The sequence below is a fragment of the Arachis ipaensis genome, chromosome B6 (assembly GCF_059453495.1).
Source record: "Arachis ipaensis isolate K30076 ecotype BB chromosome B6, ASM5945349v1, whole genome shotgun sequence".
In the NCBI taxonomy this organism is placed as follows: Eukaryota; Viridiplantae; Streptophyta; class Magnoliopsida; order Fabales; family Fabaceae; genus Arachis; species Arachis ipaensis.
The window spans coordinates 150,477,489-150,500,215 of record NC_142441.1 but is presented as its reverse complement, the minus strand read 5'-3'; the positions used below and the strand labels follow the sequence as shown (position 1 = coordinate 150,500,215).

Genomic DNA, 22,727 nt, shown 5'->3' with positions numbered 1-22,727 from the left:
TTCCTTTAAAATAATGAATATCCATACCATAGGATATCTTGGTTCATAATTTGAATAACCTATTCATTTTCTTTTTCAGTTTTTACCATGAAGAGAAAAAAGTGCCAAAATTATATGAATGTAATTGAAAAAAAAATCTTGAAAAGATGTGTATATTCTTCATGGTAGTAAGTATAAAATAACTTACAATAGCACTATTCATACTTTAAATATTTTTATATTCTTATAAAAATATGATTGTTATTAATTAATTGTGTATTTAATTAAGAAAATAAAAGGAATACATATTGGTTGTTAATATAGTGTTTACCATAAGGAACTTAGATGCAAATAAACCACACCATGATCATGAAGCAAGATTAGCTAACATGAAAGGATATTACCACTTAGCTTATATCCTTTTACACTCAAAACAAGTAATAAATGATTGACATTTGAAGCATTGAAACTTTTCAACCAAGATTGAAATTTACACTACTATAATTCACAGCATCAAAATCCTATTCCCACTCCAGGAAAAAAAAAAGACTGAAAATTTCCTTGAACAAAAAGCAAAAAGAAAAAAAAAGAGAAAGAAAGGGTAATTATGAAATGAAAAACAGAAAATTACAATCTTCACCAGCTTTTCTTATGGCTGTGTTTTGCTGAAGACTTGTTCTTAGAAACTTCATCATTAGAATCACCAATAGAAATCCTTGGAGACATTAAACCATCTGTGTTCATCTTATTCTCACTCCAACCTCTAACCTACTCTTTCTTAATCTTCACTTTTTCTTCATTCACCACCATTTTCTTCTCACTAAATCCTCTAACATAATCTTTCTTCTCATTATTCACCAACCCTTCATTGATTACAATCTTCTTGGTCTCACTTACCCCTCTAGCATAATCTTTCTTCTTCGAATTCTTCGGCAACATCCTTGAATTTGATGATGATCTATTACTACCCTTCAGTGCAGGGATCACATACCACAAAATGCAAGTGCAAAGTGTTGAAACTGATCTCCCAAACATTGTCAACAACACCAAGATTAGTATCATAACCATTGGAACATAGAAACATGGCTTCCACATATCAAAACTCTTCAAATTCCAATTCAATCTCTTCTTTTTCACCTTCTTATCACCATTTTCCAACTTGGGTTGCTTTGATTCATCCACAATTTCACTTGATTCAACTGTGGGCTTGTCACTTTGATGAGGATGATGATGATCTAACTTTCTTGGTTTCATCACTTTGAGTTCTTGGCTCTTGTTGTTGTTCTTCACCTTCACAACTATAGGAACAAAATCATTGGTGCTAGAATATACAAACCTAACAAATGAAATTTCATGAGGGTTCATCTGTGAGTAAATCCTCTGCCTCTTCTCATCAAGATCAGCTAAGAGTGCAGAGAATTTGTCGAGTCCACGTGTCGAAAAGGGATTGTCCTTCTTAGTTTTGGATTTTCTTGGAGTTGGGCATGGTAGTTCATCATCAGCTTCATGATGGAAAGTTCCACAACCAAAATGGCTCAACATATGGGAAAACAAATGACTAAGGTTTTTGTTTCTTTTGTATCAGAAAGTGTTTTGTGAAGATTTTATGATATGGCTACTATGGATCTTGTGTTTTAAAAATTGAAAGGTTGAGAAGATGTACAAAAATTAAAAAAAAAAAAGTCTCTAAAGTCAAACTAAAAAACACATAGAAACTTGAGGTTAATTCTATAGAAGTTTCCATAGAGTTATTATTAGTTTTTTGACCAATGAGAGAGAGAGATAGAGATGAAACAATATAATGTGTTGCGAATGATTATTTCCACATTTAAAATAAAAGGTGAAAATTCAGGTACGTCGACTTCACGTGAAGTTGATAGTTGAGAGTCGTTAGATGAAAATTTAATTAAATTAGTTAAATCATCTAACAGCTGTCAGTTATTAATTTTATGTAAAGTCAACTACATCTGAGTTTCTACCAAAATAAAATTGATGTTTATCGATATCAAATACGAGTTGCTTTTAATTTCTCACATATTTCTAGGTCTTATAGGTCAAAAATTAAATTTTATTTAAGTATTTATTATTAATCAATGAATTTTTGCATATATAAAATCCGATTCAAATCTTCAATACATATTTAAAAAATAAATAAACTAATAATAATATAAAAAAGTGAGATTTATTGATCTAGGTAATTTGGTTATAACAAAATTTAAAAGTGAAAAAATTGTGGAAAAAAAAATACTTAAAATGTTGGTAGCACATATTTAATACTTACTTCAAGAACATGTATTAGCATCCATTCTTAAATTTATTTCATATAGTTTTTAAATGTTACATGCTAAAATAAATAGTTATACATAACTCACCAAATAAAAAATTATCCATATTCTTATATCATATATTAAATTAAATGCATTAAATCTGTTTCGAAAATATATAACTATTTAGGGTTTGCCATAAAATGAGCATTATCAACACATAATATTATATTTTGACGTTAAAAAAAAAAAAAGTTTTCCTTGTTTATTTTAGTCTTTCTTGACCATTTACTTCTAATATGAATTCATTAGATATTAGAATCTAGCTAGTGCCGTAGGAAATCAACTATGGATCATGAGCTATGCTTGGTGCACATGTAACTTCTGGAACAGACTATGGACTTAGTCTATAAAATCATAAATATAAGTATTTAAGATGTAGCATGTTTCAACATGACAACAATACTTCAATTTTCATGTCAATCAATTAATATCTTCTAGAAAGAACTTTGTTTGAACATGACAATAAGAGTAGTTATCAAGAAAAAAAACAATGGACGTATTTGCTAATGTCAAGGATTCATATGTATAATAATATTTTATCTGTGATGTAATAATATATATGATATTGTGATTGTGTTTGAAATTTTGTGTTGCAATGCATGGAAATTTTATGTATTCGGTTTTCCCAAAATTAGTCTTTCAGTTTATTTTAGATTTTTATGTTTAGTTGCACTGAAATGCAAGTCATATGCTATGGAATAATTTTTAATTTAGTATATATTGTTTTAAAAATTTTAAATGGGGTCCCTGTCTTGAATATAATTTTACAATCAGGTGTTTCGTTTAATCTAATATTATAAATTCTTTTATATTCTCATATTATAATAATCTTCTAATTTCTTATGGGAAAAGCTAAAAGCTTATCTAATTAAGCAAAAGGTTTAGTTAAAATAATAAATTACTTTAGGTACTTGATTAAAATATTGTATTTAATGGACATGATTAAAAAAGAAAAAATTTAGATGGCTAATACTTCTTTTTTATTTATATCTTACTTTTGAATTAACCAACTCTTCTCTTTTATTTTTTATATTATAAGTGTTGGTTTCTAACCATTTTCATTAAAAAAATTTAAAATTATAAATATTTTAATTATAAATTAGTTTGAATTACAGGACTTTACTAATAAATTGAACCTTGGTTTTAAACATACCAAGAATTCATTTGTACATTCAAATAAGTGATGAGTAATGCTAGGTAGACAAAAAAAACAGCCAGAACTTGTCTTATTTAGCATTAATTAATTGTCGCAACAATTAATGAATGCTAAATAAGACAAGTTATGGTTGATTTTGACTGATTTTCTTTGGTTACCAAATATTTTCGTTTGTTTTTATGTGTGTTCTTAATTCTCCATATGATGCTGTAGGATTGACTTGGACATTTATAGCAAAAGATTACTACAAAGGAAAACTGAAAATTGAACTAAATACATATCCAATAATAAATAGTCATACAAATTTGTTTTGTAGGGAAAAATTGGTTCCCTGATTAGTGATTGCAGCAGCCATGATGTCACAAGAAATAAATATAAACATTATTGTTAACACCCACCTCAATATTATCTTCATCACAAGGATGTTTTACATCTGCCAAATCATCATGATTTTTATTTCCAAGTTTCTCTTTGCTGAAAAATAATCCTAGAAGAGGTATTAAGAACGTAGACTTTGTTTTTGATAAGAAAAGAACAAAACACACATACACACAAGGGTAGACTTTGCATTGCTTGCACTTGAATAATATTATTAAAGGTAGATTACTAAATTGATTTTTTACGTTTTGGAGTAATTTTATTTTGATCTTTAAGATTTAAAGTATCCTATTTAAATTTAAAAAAATTTTATTTAGTTTTAAGGTAGTCTCACCGTGAGATCAAAGTTAAATAATTAACAAAATATCCTACATGACAACAGTACAAGAATAAAAATGATAATTTGAAAAATAAGTACAAATTTCAGAGACACAAAATTAACTGTGGATACATCAATACATTTATTTATTATTCTCCTTAGTTCTATATAAAATATTTCATTTAAATAGTAAAAAAAATGATAACTAATTTGGTATACCCAAACGTAAATGACCAATTTAATACTTTATCTTATTATTAATTATGTTTTGGAGATTTATGAATTCTTTTAGCTTTTATAAATACAGGTCATATAATATTATTACCTATAAAAACTTTTACATTATTTTTGTCCTTGTTATATGCTTTAGTTTAAGTCCTTGTCATATAAAATTATAAATACTTTAAAATATGTATTTAATTTATGTTATGTAAATATAAAAAATTATCATAGTCATCACATGTTTGTAGAACTAAAAATATACATCCTATTTTACTTCATTTTCAATATTTTATATCACAGTCAAAGAGACTTTTCTTTTTCAATATATAGTTCTCAATTTCATGGTTTTCATTTTGGTAAATTATTTCTCAAGTTTATTGTATTTTTCTCTCTAATAAATTATGAAATGCGAGATATCTATTATATATTAGATCCCTAAAAAAGGTATTTATAATGTGTTTTTTATACAGATAATATTCACTATATATTCTCCTAATTATTTTAAAAATTTAGCTTTCGTACATAGTTAATAAATAATTAAATATATAGAAAAATAATAATTAATTGTAAAAATTAGTTTAAAGTTGCATACTTTAATTTTATGTTTGTGCTTTTTTTTTTTTTTTTTTTTGGTCAGTGGATTGGACAACCCCCAATCCTAGGTACCCCAATGGATTGGACAACCCCCAATCCTAGGTACACAACACACCCACACACTCCTCACATATTTATCATATTTTTTCCACAAATGCATCCTCTAGAGTTTGAACTCTAGACCTTTAGTAATGGGGAGGGGGTGAAATGCCACTGAGCCAAGGCTCTTCGGCGGCATGTTTGTGCTTTAAATTTAGTTATGCACAAGTTGGGCTTGTACATTTTTGGGCTTTTTGTTTTAAACATAATTTAGTGGGTTTTAGAATAAGGTTGTGCTGCTCCAAAATTTTGATTTGTATTAAATTCGTTTTAATATTTTTTTATTTATTTGTAAATAAATTTTACTTGCATCTAAAATAACTAAAATATAATTTTAAAAAATTTATTTCCCAACGGTTAATACTTGAATGATTATTTAAATAAAAAAGGATTTGATTCGTGAAACACTGTTACTAAATAGAAACTAAATATTTTTAATAGAGAATCAGATATGTTGCAAAATTAATTTCCAGTCACATACAAGTTTCTCTTCTTTAGTATTAGTTAGTTAACCATTTAATTAATGAAATCTGAGACACCTTTAGTACATGCAAATATTAACACTCTATGATCAACTCCCTACTTAAGGGGTTCTAATTGTATTATTCTTAAACAAATAATATAGTCAAAGTCAACAACACTACACCATAGTCCATAGGACATTTAACTAACACAAGATGAAGTAGACATTGCATTCCTTCCAGCTACTTCCATATGCAACAAACTTTTATTTCATATGACACTAAATTTTATTGAACTAACACAACATCATACATATATCTGAATAAATTGGATCCACTAAGGCAAATAAAGCTAACTAATTAATGATTCAACTGAACCATCTTGATTATTTCATATGGCATTAATTAGTTAATGTTATTACAAATTTTACATCTCTAAAAAATATTTCTTTTAGATAATTTACATAAATTGGATCCTAAACTATTGTGGTTATTTCAAATGTTATTTTATATGTAATTAATTAGTCAATGTAAATGAAGCAAATTAACCAATGACCTGATCATTATAGAACATCATTTTGTTAATTATTTTATTACATAGAGCCTTAAACTAGCCAAATAAAAACATGGCATTAAATTTAGGATAATTTATCTAAATAAAATGGATGGAAGAAATTTTATTAAAATACAACAATTGAGATTCTTTTACTTATGTGTCCTGTCATTGTTTTATGTAATTCGTGATAACATACCACATTTTAGAGGATTATACATAAATCGTGGCAAGTTACTGCAGTTTATGAAGAGAGTTGTTTGATCATAAACCATTGTAACTTATAGTGGTTTATGAAGAAAGGTTTTGAACATAAATTATTGTAACTAGGCACAATTTATAAAAAAATATTTGTATGCATAAATCTTTATTACTTACCATGGTTTATGAGGAAAAAAATTCTATATACACACGGTAAAAATTTATACAATATTTTTTTTAGTTCCAATCAATTAGCATTTAAAAAATCATCATATAATCACCAAAAAAAATCATCATATAAAATAATAAATTTAAAGATGATTTTTTTCCATTCATTTTATTTAGGTAAATTACCCTTAAATTTATCAATGCAATCTGATGACAGAACAAAAATGCAAAGTCAGAACATTGTCCCTTCTTTTTTTTTTTTTTCTTTTTTTTTTCAGTGGGACAGACTTAGATTAATTACAAGCTGTCATCATAATTGGAGTGGGATGCAAGATTACTATAACCAAAGCACCTGCAAGATGCAGCACACACCAGACCCATCATTGCAATGTTGCACCAAATTACAGGGTGTTACATTAAAATAGACATAGCCATCTATGTTTCTTCATAAATTAAAATACATACTTTATAAGAACAATTTTAATGTAATTTTCCATTATTAGGCAATATAAACTTAGGAAGGTGAGAAATTATGAGTTAATAGAATTGTACTACATTTGGTAGTAATAAATAAAATACTAAATGGCATACGGTTAAAGTCCTACAAAATAGAAAAAGACAATTTGAATAAAATATATTTGAAGAGAAAGAGATAACACCAAAAGGAAAAAAATTTGTCATGACCTAAACAATTTTTAAGTCAATTTTCATTAAAGAAAAAAACAAAAAACAAAAAATGACATAAACATATGTCTCTACTCTCTACCTCTTTATTTTCATGCATTCTGTCCCAAAATAAATATCAAAGGCTACCTAAAGTTAATAAAACTTGACCTACCCTTGTAACTCAAGAAATCAATTGTTACTATTTGGAAAAAGTAATATTCTAGAATAAAAGTAAGCCAGCTAGATATTGAATAATAAGGTGCTGGCAGTGCCATATTTTAGCCACTGGTCCCCATGATTACAAAGTGTCTTTTCTTATCAAATACACATTGATTAAACCAAAATATCTAATCAAGATTGTGACTGCTTACTTGGATTTTTCATAGTGGATCTATTTTAGTTTAATAGTTAATAACACTAGTTTTGTACACCAATTTCTGTTTGGAGTATTGTTACTAAATTAGTATTTTACACTAATTATTTAGGACTTAATTGAAGGCCCTACTTGAAGATATATAATTTTTATGGTGTAAACTACATGGATGACATAAACTTGAAGGCAAAAAAGTCAATGAATTCTTTCTTGGTAGGGTAATCCCTTTTGCAACTTTCACTTTACATTATGCATGATTCTTCTCCATGTTCCAAAGTGAGACTCAGATTATCAAAATAAACTTTGTTAATGATGTTATACAACAATTAAGTTTATCCTTTACTAAACATGAATCACTTGAAAAAAAAAGGATTCTATCTAGATCAATTTTACAAATACATAAACATGTTATTAGTGTGATAAATTTCTTAGATTTTACGCATTTATATTCACAGTTGAAGGCAGAGAGAAAAAAATAAATAAATAAACTAATAAATAAAGAAAATGAGAAAGTGTAGTTAGGTGCTTAGAATCTGATCAAAATGATTGTCATGTCACTATAATTGTTAGGAGGTTGTGCCTTTGTCTCCGCAAATTTCTGCATTCTATCCTCTCTCTTTTCTTCTTTTTCCTTTTTTTTCTCTTTTGTTTTTCCCTTGGCTTCATCTTTGATCCTCTCATTGATCTTTTGTTCTTCATTCAGTTAGTAACAACTTAAAAGATTCAGAAGAGAAAACAAAGAAAGAAAGAAAAGCAATGGCATTTGCAGGAACAACTCAGAAATGTATGGCTTGTGACAAAACCGTTTACCTTGTTGATAAGTTGACTGCGGATAACCGAATTTTCCACAAAGCTTGCTTCCGCTGCCACCACTGCAAAGGAACTCTCAAGGTATCTCTCTATACTCGCGCACGAACGCACGCACGCACACAATTAGTTCTTGGTAATATAGCCTTGGATCTGGTGTAATATAAGCAGACTAACCTGATACTGATAATTATGTCAGTAGTGGTTGATTCTACGGCTTGAGATGTTAAATTCCATGTTGAAATTTTGATTAGTGACAGATTAATGTATCTGCAGCTGAGCAACTACAACTCTTTTGAGGGAGTTCTTTACTGTAGGCCGCACTTTGATCAACTTTTCAAGAGAACTGGTAGCCTTGAGAAAAGCTTCGAAGGTAAGAAACCATTAATTCCTTCTCTTTTATCTGTCACTCACACTTTTTGATGCATCATTGAATCTCAGTATTTCCTTTCTTTACTTAATTAGGAACACCAAAAGTTGCTAAACCAGAGAAAAACACTGATGAGGTAAACAAAAATTGAAATCTCGGTTCTTGCAACTCACAAAAGCACATTCAGCTTTCTAACATATCTCTTAACTCTTGTTCTGTTCTAATCAGAAACCTGCAGCAGCAAAAGTTTCAAGTATGTTTGGTGGAACAAGAGATAAATGTGCTGGTTGCCAAAAAACTGTGTATCCAACTGAGAAGGTAACAACACAATTCAACCATAGCTTCTTTCCACTATTACAAAAATAGCTTATTAATGATATATATAGGTCACTGTGAATGGGACTCCTTACCATAAGAGTTGCTTCAAGTGCTGCCATGGAGGATGTGTTATCAGCCCTTCCAATTACATCGCGCACGAGGGAAAACTCTACTGCAAACACCACCATGTCCAACTAATCAAGGAGAAGGGAAACTTGAGTCAGCTTGAAGGTGATCATGAGAAGAGTGCAGTGCAAGCGAAAATCAATGGCGAAGAAGTCACGGCTGAGACATAAAATGCTTCACAAAGGAAAGAGTCTTGAGAGTTTTATTCCTTTGATACGGTTCTATGTTTTCTTCCCCATATGTTTCTACTGTGTCTCATGCTTTACCAGTATTTTGAGTCCTGGAAATTGGAATATACCTTTACCAGTGATAAATATTGTATTGCATTTTTCTAATCTTGATGATCTTCATTTGCTATTTCCCATGTTGTGAGTGTTGATTGATTTAGCAGTTACTCATGCTTTTGCAATGTTTTTAATAAACTTTCATACTTTCATTCATTAATAGTGAAGGTAATAGCCAATTAAAAAGATTATGCAGGAAATCAGCAATCTTCTCTATTGCAAAGTCCTTCCAATAAACATTTTTTTAAAGTTATTGCTATGCAATAATAATGTAAAATCCAATGAAATACTTTGTATTGTAAGACTTTTAAGATAATGAGTAACTGAATCAGATATTTATACTAATTTGACAATACTTGAATTGATATTTGAGTAACTAAAATAGTTGCACTAACAATATATACAAACTGAATCCATTTTCTCCCGGTCATCAAGAGAAAGAAAGTACAAGATATACTTTAGAAAGGTCACAGTGTTTCAAGACATAAATAAGTAAATAATTAAAACCACAATTGAAAGGCTACATTGTGAAAGGCCAATGCTTGAGTATGTAGAGGAACAACACAAAGCTAAAAAGTGTGCTGCTTGCACATTTCTTATCCTATTTTTCTTCTGCATCTATTCTAAACATTATCTGTTTTGCCTTTGGGGTGAGGAAGTAAAAGGAAAAGAGGTACCATCTAGGAAGATTGTAATTATTTTCACAGCGAATAAAATAATATGTCACAGGGTATAGGTGACATTGATCTAACTACCTATGAACAAAGAATGCAGAAGAAAGAAATCAAGGATTCACTATATCCACAATACAACCGTTGCGGAAAATATGCTTCATGTCTATGACAAAGTTGTCACAAAGGAATCCAAATCCAAAAGTATCATTGTGGTATTGCCAAATCCTTCCCTCTCCACTCCTTGGATTTACTATTCCAGCTGCATCTGGAATAACTAAATCATAGCTTGAGCTTATGTGAAGAATTCGTTTGACAACTTCGTTGTCTGACAAATGTAACTGCTGAAATGGGTTTACCACTTCGACATCGGACAAGTGGAACTGCTCTTGAATTTCAGAGCTTGTTTGAAGCGGTCTGATATGAAGCCGGCTGTCATACAAGGTTTCTTCCTCCAGAGAAAATGGAGTCTCCAGAAACGTCGTTTTAGATGTCCAGAAAACCGGGGCATAGTTGGAAAAGCGCTCAGGAGGATCCCCAACTCTTCGGCAAGCAATGCCCCCGATGTCATCATACACCACAAGGTAAAAGGCTAAATTCATGTCATCACAGATTCCCTGCAACAATGATAGTAAAGAGTCCAATGAGCCAAAGTGCTCCACTATCATCCATCTTCATAATCATAATAGAAAAGGGAAAATATTGAGCACTAGTGCACTACACCATGTTTCATTTGGAACACATAGTGCTACCAACATGATTTCAATATAATGTCTGCATCTCCACAAGATCATAAACATCAGAACTTCTCAGCATTCTTACCAGCTATTGAATTCCCAATTCCCAATCACTTCTCTTAACATTTTGCAATTTGATTATTTTGACCCAAACAACCAAGTATTTAATAGTTCAACTACTCTATGATATCATTGCAAAATGAAAGATATCAAAGAAGGCAACTTATGCACATAATCGAGCGTAACAAGAGGGAACAGCATAGAAACACCTTCCAAAGGCCTTGTAAAGGCCGCGATGGTGTTGGTGAGCAATTCTCGATCTTCACAAAATGCTCAGGCTCCCATTTCCTCTTAGCCAGCCTCTCCTTCTCCCTTCTCCTCTGCTTCCTTGACTTATCACTTCCAGGGCTAGTCCTATTTGCCAAATGCTGATAAATCTCAGACATCAACCGGTCTGGCAAGCTTCCTGGCGATCCACTGACATCCTCCCCGACACTACCGTATTCATCGCCGCTTAGGTTCCCAGGACTCATACTCCTACTACATCCATTCCTCTTCTGATCAGAACTCCAACTCGAAGAATTTGCAGCAGCAAAGCTCTGATTTTCCTCCACAACAAAATGCGTCCTCCCCATGAAACTCAAATTCACTGGAATCAACTCATTCTCAGTTAATCCAACCTGTTACAATTTACATCAGAGACTGAACAAAATGAATCACTCAATTTCACTTGAAGCATTATACTAATTCAATCAACTCAATATAACTAATTGACTAACTATCCTGCACCAGAAAAACTGTGTTTTTGTCAGTTTTTATTTTTGTTTTTTTTTTTCTAATTATCACAAAAGGTGATTTTTCATTTTTCACATTAAAAAAGAAAAAAGCATTACACAAAAGTTTCCCATTCCAATTTAAAAGCTTAAAAAAGGTTTTTTTTTTTTTCCAGCTCGTGACTAAGAAGCCAAGGAGAATACATCTCTACATTAAAAAAAAAAGAATCTTTCCATCCAAAACAGCTGAATTGTGCATTTGTATTAGCTCATTTAATAAATAAATAAATTGTCAAAAAAAAAAAAAAAAACTCAAAAATAATCTGTTACCAACAAACATGCTCTTAAGTAATGAGCTTATGAAACAACCTCCCCATTCGCCGGCACCGCCGCGAACTCCGGCACGGAAACCTCACCGCGGCCATCAGGATCCAACAAATTAACGATCTGGCCATCATCCGAAAGACCCATCCAAAGAAACGGAGCTTTAACAACGCCATATGACCCATTGGTCGACGGAGAAACCCTAAATCCCGAAATGCAAGTATCCCACCACTCAAAGAAGAGCAACGAAGGCGAAGAAATTGAAGCGCTCCCTGGGCCGCTCCGGCGCCAGAAGCCAATGAGATTCTCCCACTCGCTTAGAGTTCTATAGAGGTGCCTGTACGTGACTGCACCCTTCACCCATTTATTGATCTGTGTCTTGGAACCCCACCTTCTCTCGCACATCGTGAACCAGAGGCGCGAATCGCTGGTGCAGAGCGAAACGAAGCGTTTTGATGTGCAGGAGAACGTGGCGATTTCGGTGGGAGAGAGAAACGACAGTATGCAGAGCTGAACGTCTTCGGGGAAATCTGAAAACGACAGAGACGAAGCCATTGTTGTTGTCGTTTTGGGCGTTTCTTTTCTTTTCTTTTTTTGTGTGGTTTGAACTTTGAAGTTTCAAGTGATGCGAAGTGTTGGGTTGCAGAAAATTAAAAAGGTAGAGAAAAATGGTAGATTCTTTTCAACTCTATGGAATCATTCTTTCTTTGGTCTATATTACTGGGCTCGGGTTCGTGGTCATCAGTTAAACGGCAACGACTAACGTCACGTATATTCAGACACGCTTGCGTTTCGTATTTTCATGTTCGTTCCGTCTTAAACGACCCATAATATTCGAAACGACATGCTGTTTTTGGGTCGTAATTGGTTTGGTCACTTTGAGTGAAGGTACTGGATACTGGTTATCATAATGGTCACGGCCCAATGGAGGTATCTAATTATAAATTCGTTAATTTAAGGGTAAAAAACCATTATAAGCCAATGCCATTTAGAATTGACGTGTATAAGCCAAACTGAAAATCGTTTCAATAATGCGCCAGATGCTATATTTATATAATTCGAACCAGTGTGGTTCGAACTGCATATGATAGTAATTCGAACCAGGGCAGTTCGAATTATCAGTTGATTGTTCTTCATAAATCGAACCAGGTTGGTTCGAACTAAGAATGCACCTAATTCGAATAAGGTTAGTTCGAATTACACACAGCACGCGTTTCCAAGTAATTCAAATTTGACTATTAAAAAATTAAAAATATATATATTTTATTTCATACATTAAAAAAAAGCTAACAAAATATTTAATTACGAGACTTCTTTAAAATATTTGTGATCTATCAATTCGAATTCCAGACAATACTCTTTTGTCCATTTTTAATAGCTCATAAATATTTTTTAATAAATTTTTTAATAAATTTATTTAAATTATACTACAAAAAATATTTTATCCTATGCAAAATAATTTAAAAAGAATGGCTTAAAAATGTTAGGAGTACTATAAAAATTTATAATGTTCTAATAACTTAGGTAAATACATGCATGTACTCAAATTTTAAATAAAATACTCTACATAATCAATAATAATTTAGAAATGAAAGAAAATATTTTATTCCATACAAAACAATTAAAAAATATATTTTGTGAGAATAAAATATATTTCATAACATATTTTAAGTCATTTTTTTAAAAGATGTTATGAAAATGGCTTAAAAGATATATTTTATTCTAATACAAAATATTTCATAACATCTTTTAAGCTATTTTTAAAAAAAATATATTTTATTCTAATACAAAATAATTTTATGCCATTTTTTAAGCCATTTTTTTAAAAAATGGCTTAAAAGATATTATGAAAATGGCTTAAAAGATATATTTTATTCTAATACAAAATATTTCATAACATCTTTTAAGCCATTTTAAGCCATTTTAAAAAAAATGGCTTAAAAGATGTTATGAAATATATTTTATTCTCACAAAATATATTTTTTAATTGTTTTGTATGGAATAAAATATTTTCTTTCATTTCTAAATTATTATTGATTATGTAGAGTATTTTATTTAAAATTTGAGTACATGCATGTATTCACCTAAGTTATTAGAACATTACAAATTTTTATAGTACTCCTAACATTTTTAAGCCATTCTTTTTAAATTATTTTGCATAGGATAAAATATTTTTTGTAGTATAATTTAAATAAATTTATTAAAAAATTTATTAAAAAATATTCACGAGCTATTAAAAATGGACAAAAGAGTATTGTCTGGAATTCAAATTGATAGATCACAAATATTTTAAAGAAGTCTCGTAATTAAATATTTTGTTAGCTTTTTTTAATGTATGAAATAAAATATATTTTTTTAATTTTTTAATTATTAATTTTTTTAATAAATTTTTTAATAAAATTTTTTTAATAAATTATTAATTTTTTAATAGTCAAATTTAAATTATTTGGAAACGCGTGCTGTGTGTAATTCGAACTAACCTTGTTCGAATTATGTGCATTCTTAGTTCGAACCAACCTAGTTCGATTTATGAAGAACAATCAACTGGTAATTCGAACTGCCCAGGTTCGAATTACTATCATATGCAGTTCGAACCATACTGGTTCGAATTATATAAATATAGCATCTGGCGCATTATTGAAACGATTTTCAGTTTGGCTTATATACGTCAATTCTAGATGGCATTGGCTTATAATGGTTTTTTACCCTTAATTTAATGTTTTTATATTTTTAATAAAATCTAAAATATTTTTATACTAATTTTTTATGAGCAGAAATATTATAATTGACAATGAATTTACATAAAATATATATTTTTTGTTACTTTGGTACCGACACATAATTAGTTAGAATGACGTATTAGTCCTTTTAACAAATGATTTTCAGTTTGGTTGTTGAATACAAAAATTGAAAAAGAAAATGAGTTATATTCTCTTTGAGATTTTAAATACTGTAATAGTATTGTTTCTGAACAAAGAATATTAATAATTTCAAAAAACAGAATATACTACAGAATAATGTGTTAGCGTGAATATTGTACGAGAAGTCTCTGGTACGGTTTGAAGGGTGGATCGGGAACCCGCGGATGGAACTAGAGCCGGGTCGCTTGACTGGAGCGATGGGGGTGGTACCTGCAAAGACACTCCGACGCCCAAGTCAGAATGGATCTAAGAGGTAGAAAGTGTGAGGAATGAATGAATACCTGGGGGGACCTGGGTCCTCTTATTTATAGGTGATGGCGAATACCTTATCTTATCTTTATTTGGTTAGGATAAGAGAGATATTTGGGTTAGAGGCTTTGAAGGGCCGGTGTTTGGGCCTTTGTATCAAAGCGGGTCGTCCCCGGGTAACCGGGTATGCGAGGTCCGTGGGTCGGATCCGTAACAGTTGCCCCCGCAGCGGGAGAGCGAGCGAGGTCGGTCTGTCGCTGGGAGATGTTTGTTATGGGCTCGATTTTTCTCGGGTGCCCGTCTGGTTCCTTTGAGGTGAGGTCGGTGCCTCGGTCTCCGTGTTGTAGAAGATTCGTCTGACCGTTTAGGTCTGACGTGACTTTTTCCGTATCAGTCGCGTCTGTTGCGTTCTTCGAGGCGTTAACTTTTTCCGAGGGGGTATTTATTGCAGGTTGTGCTTTTTCTTTTTTGCCCTTGCATTTGCTTCGCTTTCTTGAGGGTATTTTCGTCGTTGTACTTCTTTCAAAAACCGTTTTGGTTTTCCTCCTTTAGTTCCCTCGTTTTGCTTTCACTTCTCTTTCTGGTTGCAGCATTTCCCTTTCTCCATTTTCGCTTTCTGTGGTTTTGGTTGGATTTCTTTTGCGGCGTCTTTCCTTGGGGTTGTCTTCCTTCGATTTATCAGGTTAGCATCTCTTTTGTTACTTTTTGCTTTCTTCTGCTTTATTTTTTGCAGCATTTTGTTTTTGTTTTTGCTAAGTGTAGCTGTTTTAGAGTAGTTTTGTGGTGTTTGTATGGTGGTTTAGATAGTTCTGTTGGGTTCCTAGAGTAGGGTTGGGGCGAGTGCCACCGTATAATTGGTGGTGTGCGGTGGCGGTATTTTTGGTTTTTTACCCGCCGTTGTTTTCTGCCGTAAGGTTTGGCTGACGGTGGTGCTCGTCGATATTTTAGGTATGGCTCGCCGACGGATGGAGGGTGTGAGGGCTCCGGTGGCCCCGGCGGGGGGTGTCCCTGACCTTTTTTCCTGGGTCACCAGTGATGTTTGGGGGACACCGTCGCGGATGACGGAGGCGGACCTCCAACGGCTCCGTGATGAAGGGGCTGTTTGTGGGGGTGGCGATGCCGAACGCCATTACGAGCTTGCTCTCTCTGGGGTCGATGAGAGGGTTTGCTATACCAATCTCGACTCCCCGTCAGTGCCGGATTGGATGTGGGTGTATGAGGCGATGTTCACCCGGCTTGGTGTTCGGCTTCCTTTTTCTCCTTTTGTTCAGCAATTGTTGAATCGGTGCTCCGTGGCGCCGTCCCAGCTACATCCGAACAGCTGGGCGGCCATACGGTCTTTTGAGCTCATTTGTGATTATTTAGAGTTACCTGCCTCGGTAAACGTTTTTCTTTTCCTTTTCTTGTGCACTCTTCCGACTAAGGAGGGGAAACATAAAAAGGGGTATGTGTCTTTCCGGGCTCAGCCCCATCGTCGGATCTTCGGTTTGTATGAAGACTCCTTCCACGGTTTTAAGAGTGGTTATTTTAAGGTTCGTCCCGCTGGGGGACATCATCCCTTTTGGTTGACGTTGGAGGGTGATCGTCGGTTCCCCACTTACTGGAATTTTAAGGCGGGTCCGTCAGTTTTTACTCGTGTTTCGAAAGAGTTCCTGTCCTCGGAGGAGCGGGATATTGCTCTCGTTCTGTGGCAGTTGTTTGGAGAGCGTCCTTTGAATCCCCGGGACGTGATGGGTGATCCGGTTTCTTGTCGGTCATATGTTGGTGTGTGTCTGTTTTTTCTTTGGTTTTTTATGTTTTGTTTCCCGTTTTTGTAACTTGGGAATTTTTTGTATTGTTTGCAGTTGAGATGGCTGGTGGTTTGACATCCTTAGCACGTCTGAAGGCGGCGATGGCCCAGGAGGAGGGGTCGTCGTCCCCGGCTACTCCCGTTTCTAATCCTGCCGTGGAGTCGCAGCCAGTTTCTCAGGAGGTGGTTTCTTCGGGTGCGCGGGCCGATACTCAAGTTTCCCCTGGCCCTGCGAATTCTCCTGAAGTCGTCGTGGTGACGGCTGCTGAGGCTTCTCGGAAGAGGAAGAGGCCTGAGGACCCGAGCAGTGAGACTTTTGAGGATGAAGGTCTTGTGCCCAGCGTGATGGATCGACGCTTCGATGCTCCGGGGTTTATTGATCAACACTTAATGCCTGGAACGGAGCCGTTTTTTGATGGCTGCGATGTTTCGTTCCAGGCCAAGTCGGTGTATCGTGCTCTCCTCCGGTCTGCCGTTGTTGTTCGGAAGGCTGAGCCTGTGATGGCTCAGGTTGGTTTGCTGGACAAGAAGCTTCGTCATTCTCATGCTGAGGTAGCCAAGTTGAAGGGGGAACTTGAGGCTGCCGAAGCTGCGAGGGAGAAGGCTGTGAAGTCTTCTGAGGAGGCCGGGTCAGAGATTCTTCGACTTGCCGAGGTTGAAACTTCGCTTCTCTCTCAGCTGGCAGAGGAACGACAGCGGGCTTCTGATGTAGGGTCTCAGGCTGCCGTGCTTCTCGCCGAATCGGAGGCTCTAAAGGCCGAGGTTGCTGCCTTGAGGAGGGAGAAGACGGAGTTACTAGCTGATGCGAAGGACGCAATTGCGGCTACCGAGGAAACGATGAGGGCTCAAGCTTCAGTGCTGGCTCCTGGTGTGGATATGTCCGTGATGGGGGCCTTCAAGACTGTTCGCGATGGCCAGATCGTTGACCTCGAGTAGCTTTTACTTTTATCTCTTTGGATTTTTTCTTTGTACTGTGCTTTTGGATATTTTCGGATGGCCGGGGGCCGTGTATTTTGATTTTGGAACACTTTTATCTTTGTTTTAATGGTACTTTATCGGCCGTTCGGGCCTTTTGTATGTTTTGTTTGTTGTTTTTGGGCCGTCCGGGCCTATCATGTATTCCGTTTTAGGCTATTTCGTGTGTATTTCGTTTGTTTCCCCGGACCGTCGTTTGGTCGGGTTCTTTTGTGGCTATCCGCGTTTTTGGGCCTGGGGGGTGATCAGTCCCCCAGTTGCGGCCGTGTCTTTGTTCCGTTTTTTTGGGATACTAAAGAAAATAGAAATAGCCGTTCTAATGGAATTTTTATTGATGGTTGGGCCTCGTTAAAACCCTCCGTTGGTGGCGGGAAAGAGTACCCGAGTTTAAAATCTTAGAATTTGTAAACTGGTAGGAGAAATACGAAAACAGAAATGAGGACGAGGGTGCGTCCTTTGTAGGTTGGTCTAGGCGTAGTATCGTCGCAAGTTGGCGGCGTTCCACGTTCTCGGGACTTCGTCGCCGTTGAGCCGTTCGAGTTTGTACGCTCCTTTTCCGATTACAGCCTTGATTCTATATGGTCCTTCCCAGTTGGGGGTGAGCTTCCCTTCTCCTGGGGTCGGGGGACCGATATCGTTTCGTCGTAAGACGAGGTCATCGGCCGCGAATTCTCGCCGGATGACTCCGTGGTTGTATCTCAGGCTGATTCTTTGCTTTAGGGCTAGCTCCCTGAGATGAGTTATGCTTCTGGTTTCGTCGATGAGGTCTCGTTCTGCTTCTTCGTCGTTACCTCCTACCGTTTTCCTGGGGCTTGGTTCTCCGATTTCTACCGGGATGACCGCCTCGACGCCGTATGTTAGTTGGAAAGGTGTTTCTCCTGTTGTCGTTTGGGGTGTGGTTCGGTATGACCATAGGACCGACCCGAGTTCGTCGGCCCATAGCCCTTTGGCTTCGTCGAGCCGCTTTTTAAGTCCTTTGACGATTATTTTGTTTGTGGATTCCACCTGTCCGTTTGTCTGGGGATGTTCTACCGAGCTGAAACGGTGGGATACGCGCAGCCCCTCTAAAAATTCTCTGAATTTTTCGTCGGTGAATTGGGTTCCGTTGTCCAAGATGACGATCTCGGGGATCCCGAATCGGGTGATGATCTGACGCCAGAGGAATTTTCGGCATTGGGTTGCCGTTATGGTGGACAGAGGTTCGGCTTCGATCCATTTAGTGTAGTAGTCTACGGCGACGATGAGGTATCTGAGTTGGCCAGGTGCCGTAGGGAAGGGTCCGACGAGGTCGATGCCCTAAGTGCCGAATGGCCGCTCTGCCGGTATGGTGCTGAGCTGGTGCGGTGCGGCTTGGTGGATATTGGCGTGTCTTTGGCATTTGTCGCAGTTTTTAACTATTTGCATGGAATCTCGGATGACCGTGGGCCAGAAGTAGCCTGCTCTGATGATTTTTTGGGCTAAGGTCTTGCCTCCGACGTGGTGACCGCAGCAACCTTCGTGGATTTCGCGGAGTATGTACTCCGTGTTCTCGGGTTCGATGCATTTGAGCAGGGGTTGCGAGAATCCGCGTTTGTATAGCTGTCCTGCGACAATGGTATAGTTGGCGGCTTCCCTCTTTATTCGCTTTTCCTCTTTGGGATCTGGTGGTAGTGTTCCATCGAGGAGGTATTGCCGGATTGGGTAGGTCCAAGATCCCTGGTTCGAAATTGTTAGGTGAGCATTGGTTGTTGTTGACACGGAGGGTGTCTTAACGACTTCCTGGATTAACGATTTGTTACCGTGTCCGGGTTTGGTACTGGCCAGTTTGGAGAGTAGATCTGCTCTGGCATTTCGTTCCCTAGGGACGTGCCGTATGGTGACGTGTTCGAATCCTTCTCTTAGTTTGTTTACCCTAGCGAGGTATTGTTGGAGTAGGGGGTCTCGTGTCTGGTAGTCTCCGTTAATTTGGGAACTGACTACTTGTGAATCGGTATTTACTTCTAGGACCTTTGCTCCGACTTCCCGTGCTAAGGATAGGCCTGCCAAGAGGGCCTCGTATTTTGCTTGGTTGTTTGATACTGGAAATTCGTATCGTACCGACTGTTCGATCGTGATTCCGTCTTGATTTTCGAGTATGACTCCGGCGCCTCCGTAGGTGGAGTTTGATGAGCCGTCGACATGTAGTTTCCATGATTCGGGGGTGAGCTTTCCCGGGGTCATCTCGGCGATGAAGTCGGCCATAGCTTGTGCTTTGATCGCATTCCGGGGTTCGAATTTGATCTGGAATTGAGATAGTTCAATGGACCATGCTAGCATTCTTCCAGCTAGGTCGAGTTTCTGCAACACCTGTTTGACCGCTTGGTCGGTTCGAACCGTCACGGGATGAGCTTGGAAGTATTGTCGTAGGCGTCGGGAGGCTGTAAGGAGTGTGAAAGCTAGCTTTTCTAAGCGTGAGTAGCGGGCTTCCGCGTCCTGTAGAACTTTGCTTATGAAGTATATGGGTTTTTGTTCCTTTTTCTCGTTTTCACGGACGAGTGCTGCTGCGAGTGCCTCTTCCGTTATGGAGAGGTATAAGTAAAGTGTTTCCCCTGTCTGGGGTTTTGCGAGGATTGGTGGTTCCGCTAGGACCCTCTTGAAGTGTTGGAATGCTTCTTCACATTCCGTCTCCCATTTGAAGGGGGCTTCTTTTTTCATTAGCTTGAAGAAGGGGGTCGCTTTTTGGGCTGAAGCCCCGAGAAAGCGTGATAATGCCGTTAGTCGGCCGGTAAGCCTTTGGATGTCTTTGAGGTTTTTGGGGCTCGTCATCTCGAGGATGGCGCGACATTTTTCTGGGTTTGCTTCAACTCCGCGTTGCGTAATCATGAAGCCGAGGAACTTCCCTGCCTCCATTCCGAAGGCACATTTTGCCGGGTTGAGTCGCATTTGGTGCTTTCGTAGGGTGTTCATTATGGCTTTGAGGTCGTCGGTTAGTTGTTCGCCGGATTCGGTCTTGGCGAGCATGTCGTCTATGTAAACTTCTAATTTGTTACCGGATAAGTCTCGGAATATCTTGTTAACCAGTCTTTGGTAGGTTGCTCCAGCGTTTTTTAGGCCGAAGGGCATTACTGTGTAGCAGTACGTCCCGTCTGGGGTGATGAACGCTGTTTTCTCTTCGTCTGGTTGGTGCATTGGGATCTGGTTGTATCCGGAGTATGCGTCCATGAAGCTGAGGTACCGGTGACTGGATGCGGCGTCTACCAAACCGTCGATGTTTGGTAGGGGAAAGGCGTCTTTCGGGCAAGCTTTGTTGAGGTCTGTGTAGTCGACGCACATTCGTCATTTCCCATTAGATTTTTTCACCAGTACGACGTTGGCTAGCCAAGTCGTGTAGGGGAGTTCTCGGATAAAGTTGGCCTCGAGTAGGGCTTTGACTTGTTTTTTGACCTCGGTGGCTCGGTCCGGTGACATTTTTCTTCTCCTTTGTGCTATTGGTTTGGCTTTGGGGTCCACGGCTAGACGGTGAGACATTAGGTCGGGGCTTATTCCCGGCATGTCGGCCGGTGTGAATGCAAACAGGTCCCTATTTTGTTTCAGGAGTTGAGAGAGCTCCTCTTTGAGGTCGTATGGGAGGTTCCTGTTAATGAAGGTGTACTCATCCTTGGTTGGCCCTATTTGTAATTTTTCCATATCCCCTTCTGGTTCTGGCCTGGGTTGGCCGTCTTGTCGGGCATCCAGATCAGCTAGGAATACACCGGCCGCATCCCGTGATTTCTTCCTTAGGGCTAGGCTGGTGTTGTCGCATTCGGCTGCGACTTCTCGGTCTCTGTGGATGGTGCCGACGGAGCCGTCGTCGGTTCTGAATTTCATAAGGAGGTATTTGGTAAAGATAACTGCGGAGAAGTCGTTGATTGTTTTCCTTCCGAGAATCACGTTATAGGCTGTGGAATCTTTTAGGACTACGAATTCAGATAGAATTGTCTTCTTTTGGCTGCTCGTTCCTATGGTGATGGGAAGTGTGATTGAGCCGTCTGGTTTGAGGAAGTTGTCTCCGAGTCCCGTGACGCCGTGGCGGTGTGTTTGGAGGTTGTCGTTGTGGAGTCCGAGTTTATCGAAGGCTCCCCGAAAGAGGATGTTTGAGTCTGCCCCGGTGTCTACTAGTATCCTTCGTACGAGTCCTGTTCCGATTCTAGCTGAGATGACGAAAGGGGCGTCCTCGGCTGAGGTGCCGTGTTGGCAGTCCTCTGGTAAGAATGTTATCGTATTGTCGGCCGCGGAGATTGGGACTTGGTTCCTTACAGCCATTATCTTGAGGTCTTTTTTCATTGTTAGTTTTGACTTGCTTGATACGTCTTTGCCTGTGATGACGTTCACTATGATGGTTGGATCTTCCTCTGGGCTTTCCCTTGGGGGTTGCTTTTGGGTTCTCGGGTTACGTCCTTCCCTCTCCGACGACCTGTCTCTCTCCGCGCGTCTCGGTTCTCTGATGATTTTGGCGAATTCTGGGAGTTTGCCGTCTCGTATGGCTTGTTCAATGGCGTCTTTAAGGTCGAAACAATCTTGTGTTCTGTGACCGTAACCTCGGTGGTATTCGCAGTAAAGTGTCTTGTTGCCTCCTGTCCTTTCTTTGAGTTGCCGTGCTTTCGGAATGATGCCTCGATCTGCTATTTGGTGGTATACCTCGGTAATTGGTGCTGTCAGGGGCGTGTAGTTTGAGAATTTGCCTATTCTCGGTGGTCGGCTGGTCGGCCTGGGGTGGTCCCGATGATTCTCTTTGAGTGTTGGGTTTTGGTGAGAAGCCGAGTTGCCGCGCTGGGCGTTGCCGTGCTGCCGCTTGTTGGCGGCAACGACCTGGCTGACTTCTTCGTCGTTGATGTAATCTTTGGCGACGTTCTGGATCTCATGCATGGTCCATACCGGTCTGGTGGTGAG

At 37.2% G+C, this 22,727-nt stretch overlaps 3 protein-coding genes across 5 annotated transcripts; 1 reads left to right on the top strand and 2 right to left on the bottom strand.

The window, feature by feature from the left end:
• Window positions 1-427: 427 nt before the first annotated feature.
• Window positions 428-1,630, bottom strand: LOC107605599 (uncharacterized). The gene has a single exon (XM_088491580.1). It carries the CDS (start codon window positions 1,519-1,521, stop codon window positions 748-750), a length of 774 nt encoding a protein of 257 aa, XP_088347706.1. The 5' UTR covers window positions 1,522-1,630; the 3' UTR covers window positions 428-747.
• Window positions 1,631-7,663: 6,033 nt separating this feature from the next.
• Window positions 7,664-9,485, top strand: LOC107605598 (LIM domain-containing protein WLIM1). Of its 3 annotated transcripts, none has more exons than XM_016307514.3 (6): window positions 7,664-7,709; window positions 8,200-8,387; window positions 8,580-8,676; window positions 8,769-8,809; window positions 8,902-8,991; window positions 9,060-9,485. In XM_016307514.3, exons 2-6 carry the CDS (start codon window positions 8,253-8,255, stop codon window positions 9,285-9,287), a joined length of 591 nt encoding a protein of 196 aa, XP_016163000.1. In that variant the 5' UTR covers window positions 7,664-7,709; window positions 8,200-8,252; the 3' UTR covers window positions 9,288-9,485. The 3 variants fall into 3 exon arrangements, with proteins under 3 accessions (XP_016163000.1, XP_088347413.1, XP_016162999.1); XM_088491287.1 differs by lacking the exon at window positions 7,664-7,709 and adding an exon at window positions 7,748-7,772; XM_016307513.3 differs by lacking the exon at window positions 7,664-7,709 and adding an exon at window positions 7,773-8,069.
• Window positions 9,486-9,800: 315 nt separating this feature from the next.
• On the bottom strand, window positions 9,801-12,750 carry LOC107605597 (F-box family protein). Its single transcript, XM_016307512.3, has 3 exons — window positions 11,952-12,750; window positions 11,079-11,489; window positions 9,801-10,689 (listed from the first exon to the last, which is right to left on the bottom strand). The coding sequence occupies exons 1-3, from the start codon at window positions 12,459-12,461 to the stop codon at window positions 10,186-10,188; spliced, it is 1,425 nt and encodes a 474-aa protein (XP_016162998.1). The 5' UTR covers window positions 12,462-12,750; the 3' UTR covers window positions 9,801-10,185.
• Between the last annotated feature and the right edge of the window lie 9,977 nt (window positions 12,751-22,727).

Bases quoted from the DNA above. Each gene is read 5' to 3' on its own strand.
- LOC107605598 (XM_088491287.1), top strand. The intron at 8,388-8,579 runs GTATCTCTCTAT...ATGTATCTGCAG, and splicing joins ACTGCAAAGGAACTCTCAAG to CTGAGCAACTACAACTCTTT. The intron at 8,992-9,059 runs GTAACAACACAA...TGATATATATAG, and splicing joins CTGTGTATCCAACTGAGAAG to GTCACTGTGAATGGGACTCC.
- LOC107605599 (XM_088491580.1), bottom strand. From the start codon at position 1,521: ATGTTGAGCCATTTTGGTTGTGGAACTTTCCATCATGAAGCTGATGAT.
- LOC107605597 (XM_016307512.3), bottom strand. From the start codon at position 12,461: ATGGCTTCGTCTCTGTCGTTTTCAGATTTCCCCGAAGACGTTCAGCTC. The intron at 11,490-11,951 runs GTTGTTTCATAA...AAATTGTAACAG, and splicing joins CGGTGCCGGCGAATGGGGAG to GTTGGATTAACTGAGAATGA. The intron at 10,690-11,078 runs GTGTTTCTATGC...TCATTGTTGCAG, and splicing joins CTTTACAAGGCCTTTGGAAG to GGAATCTGTGATGACATGAA.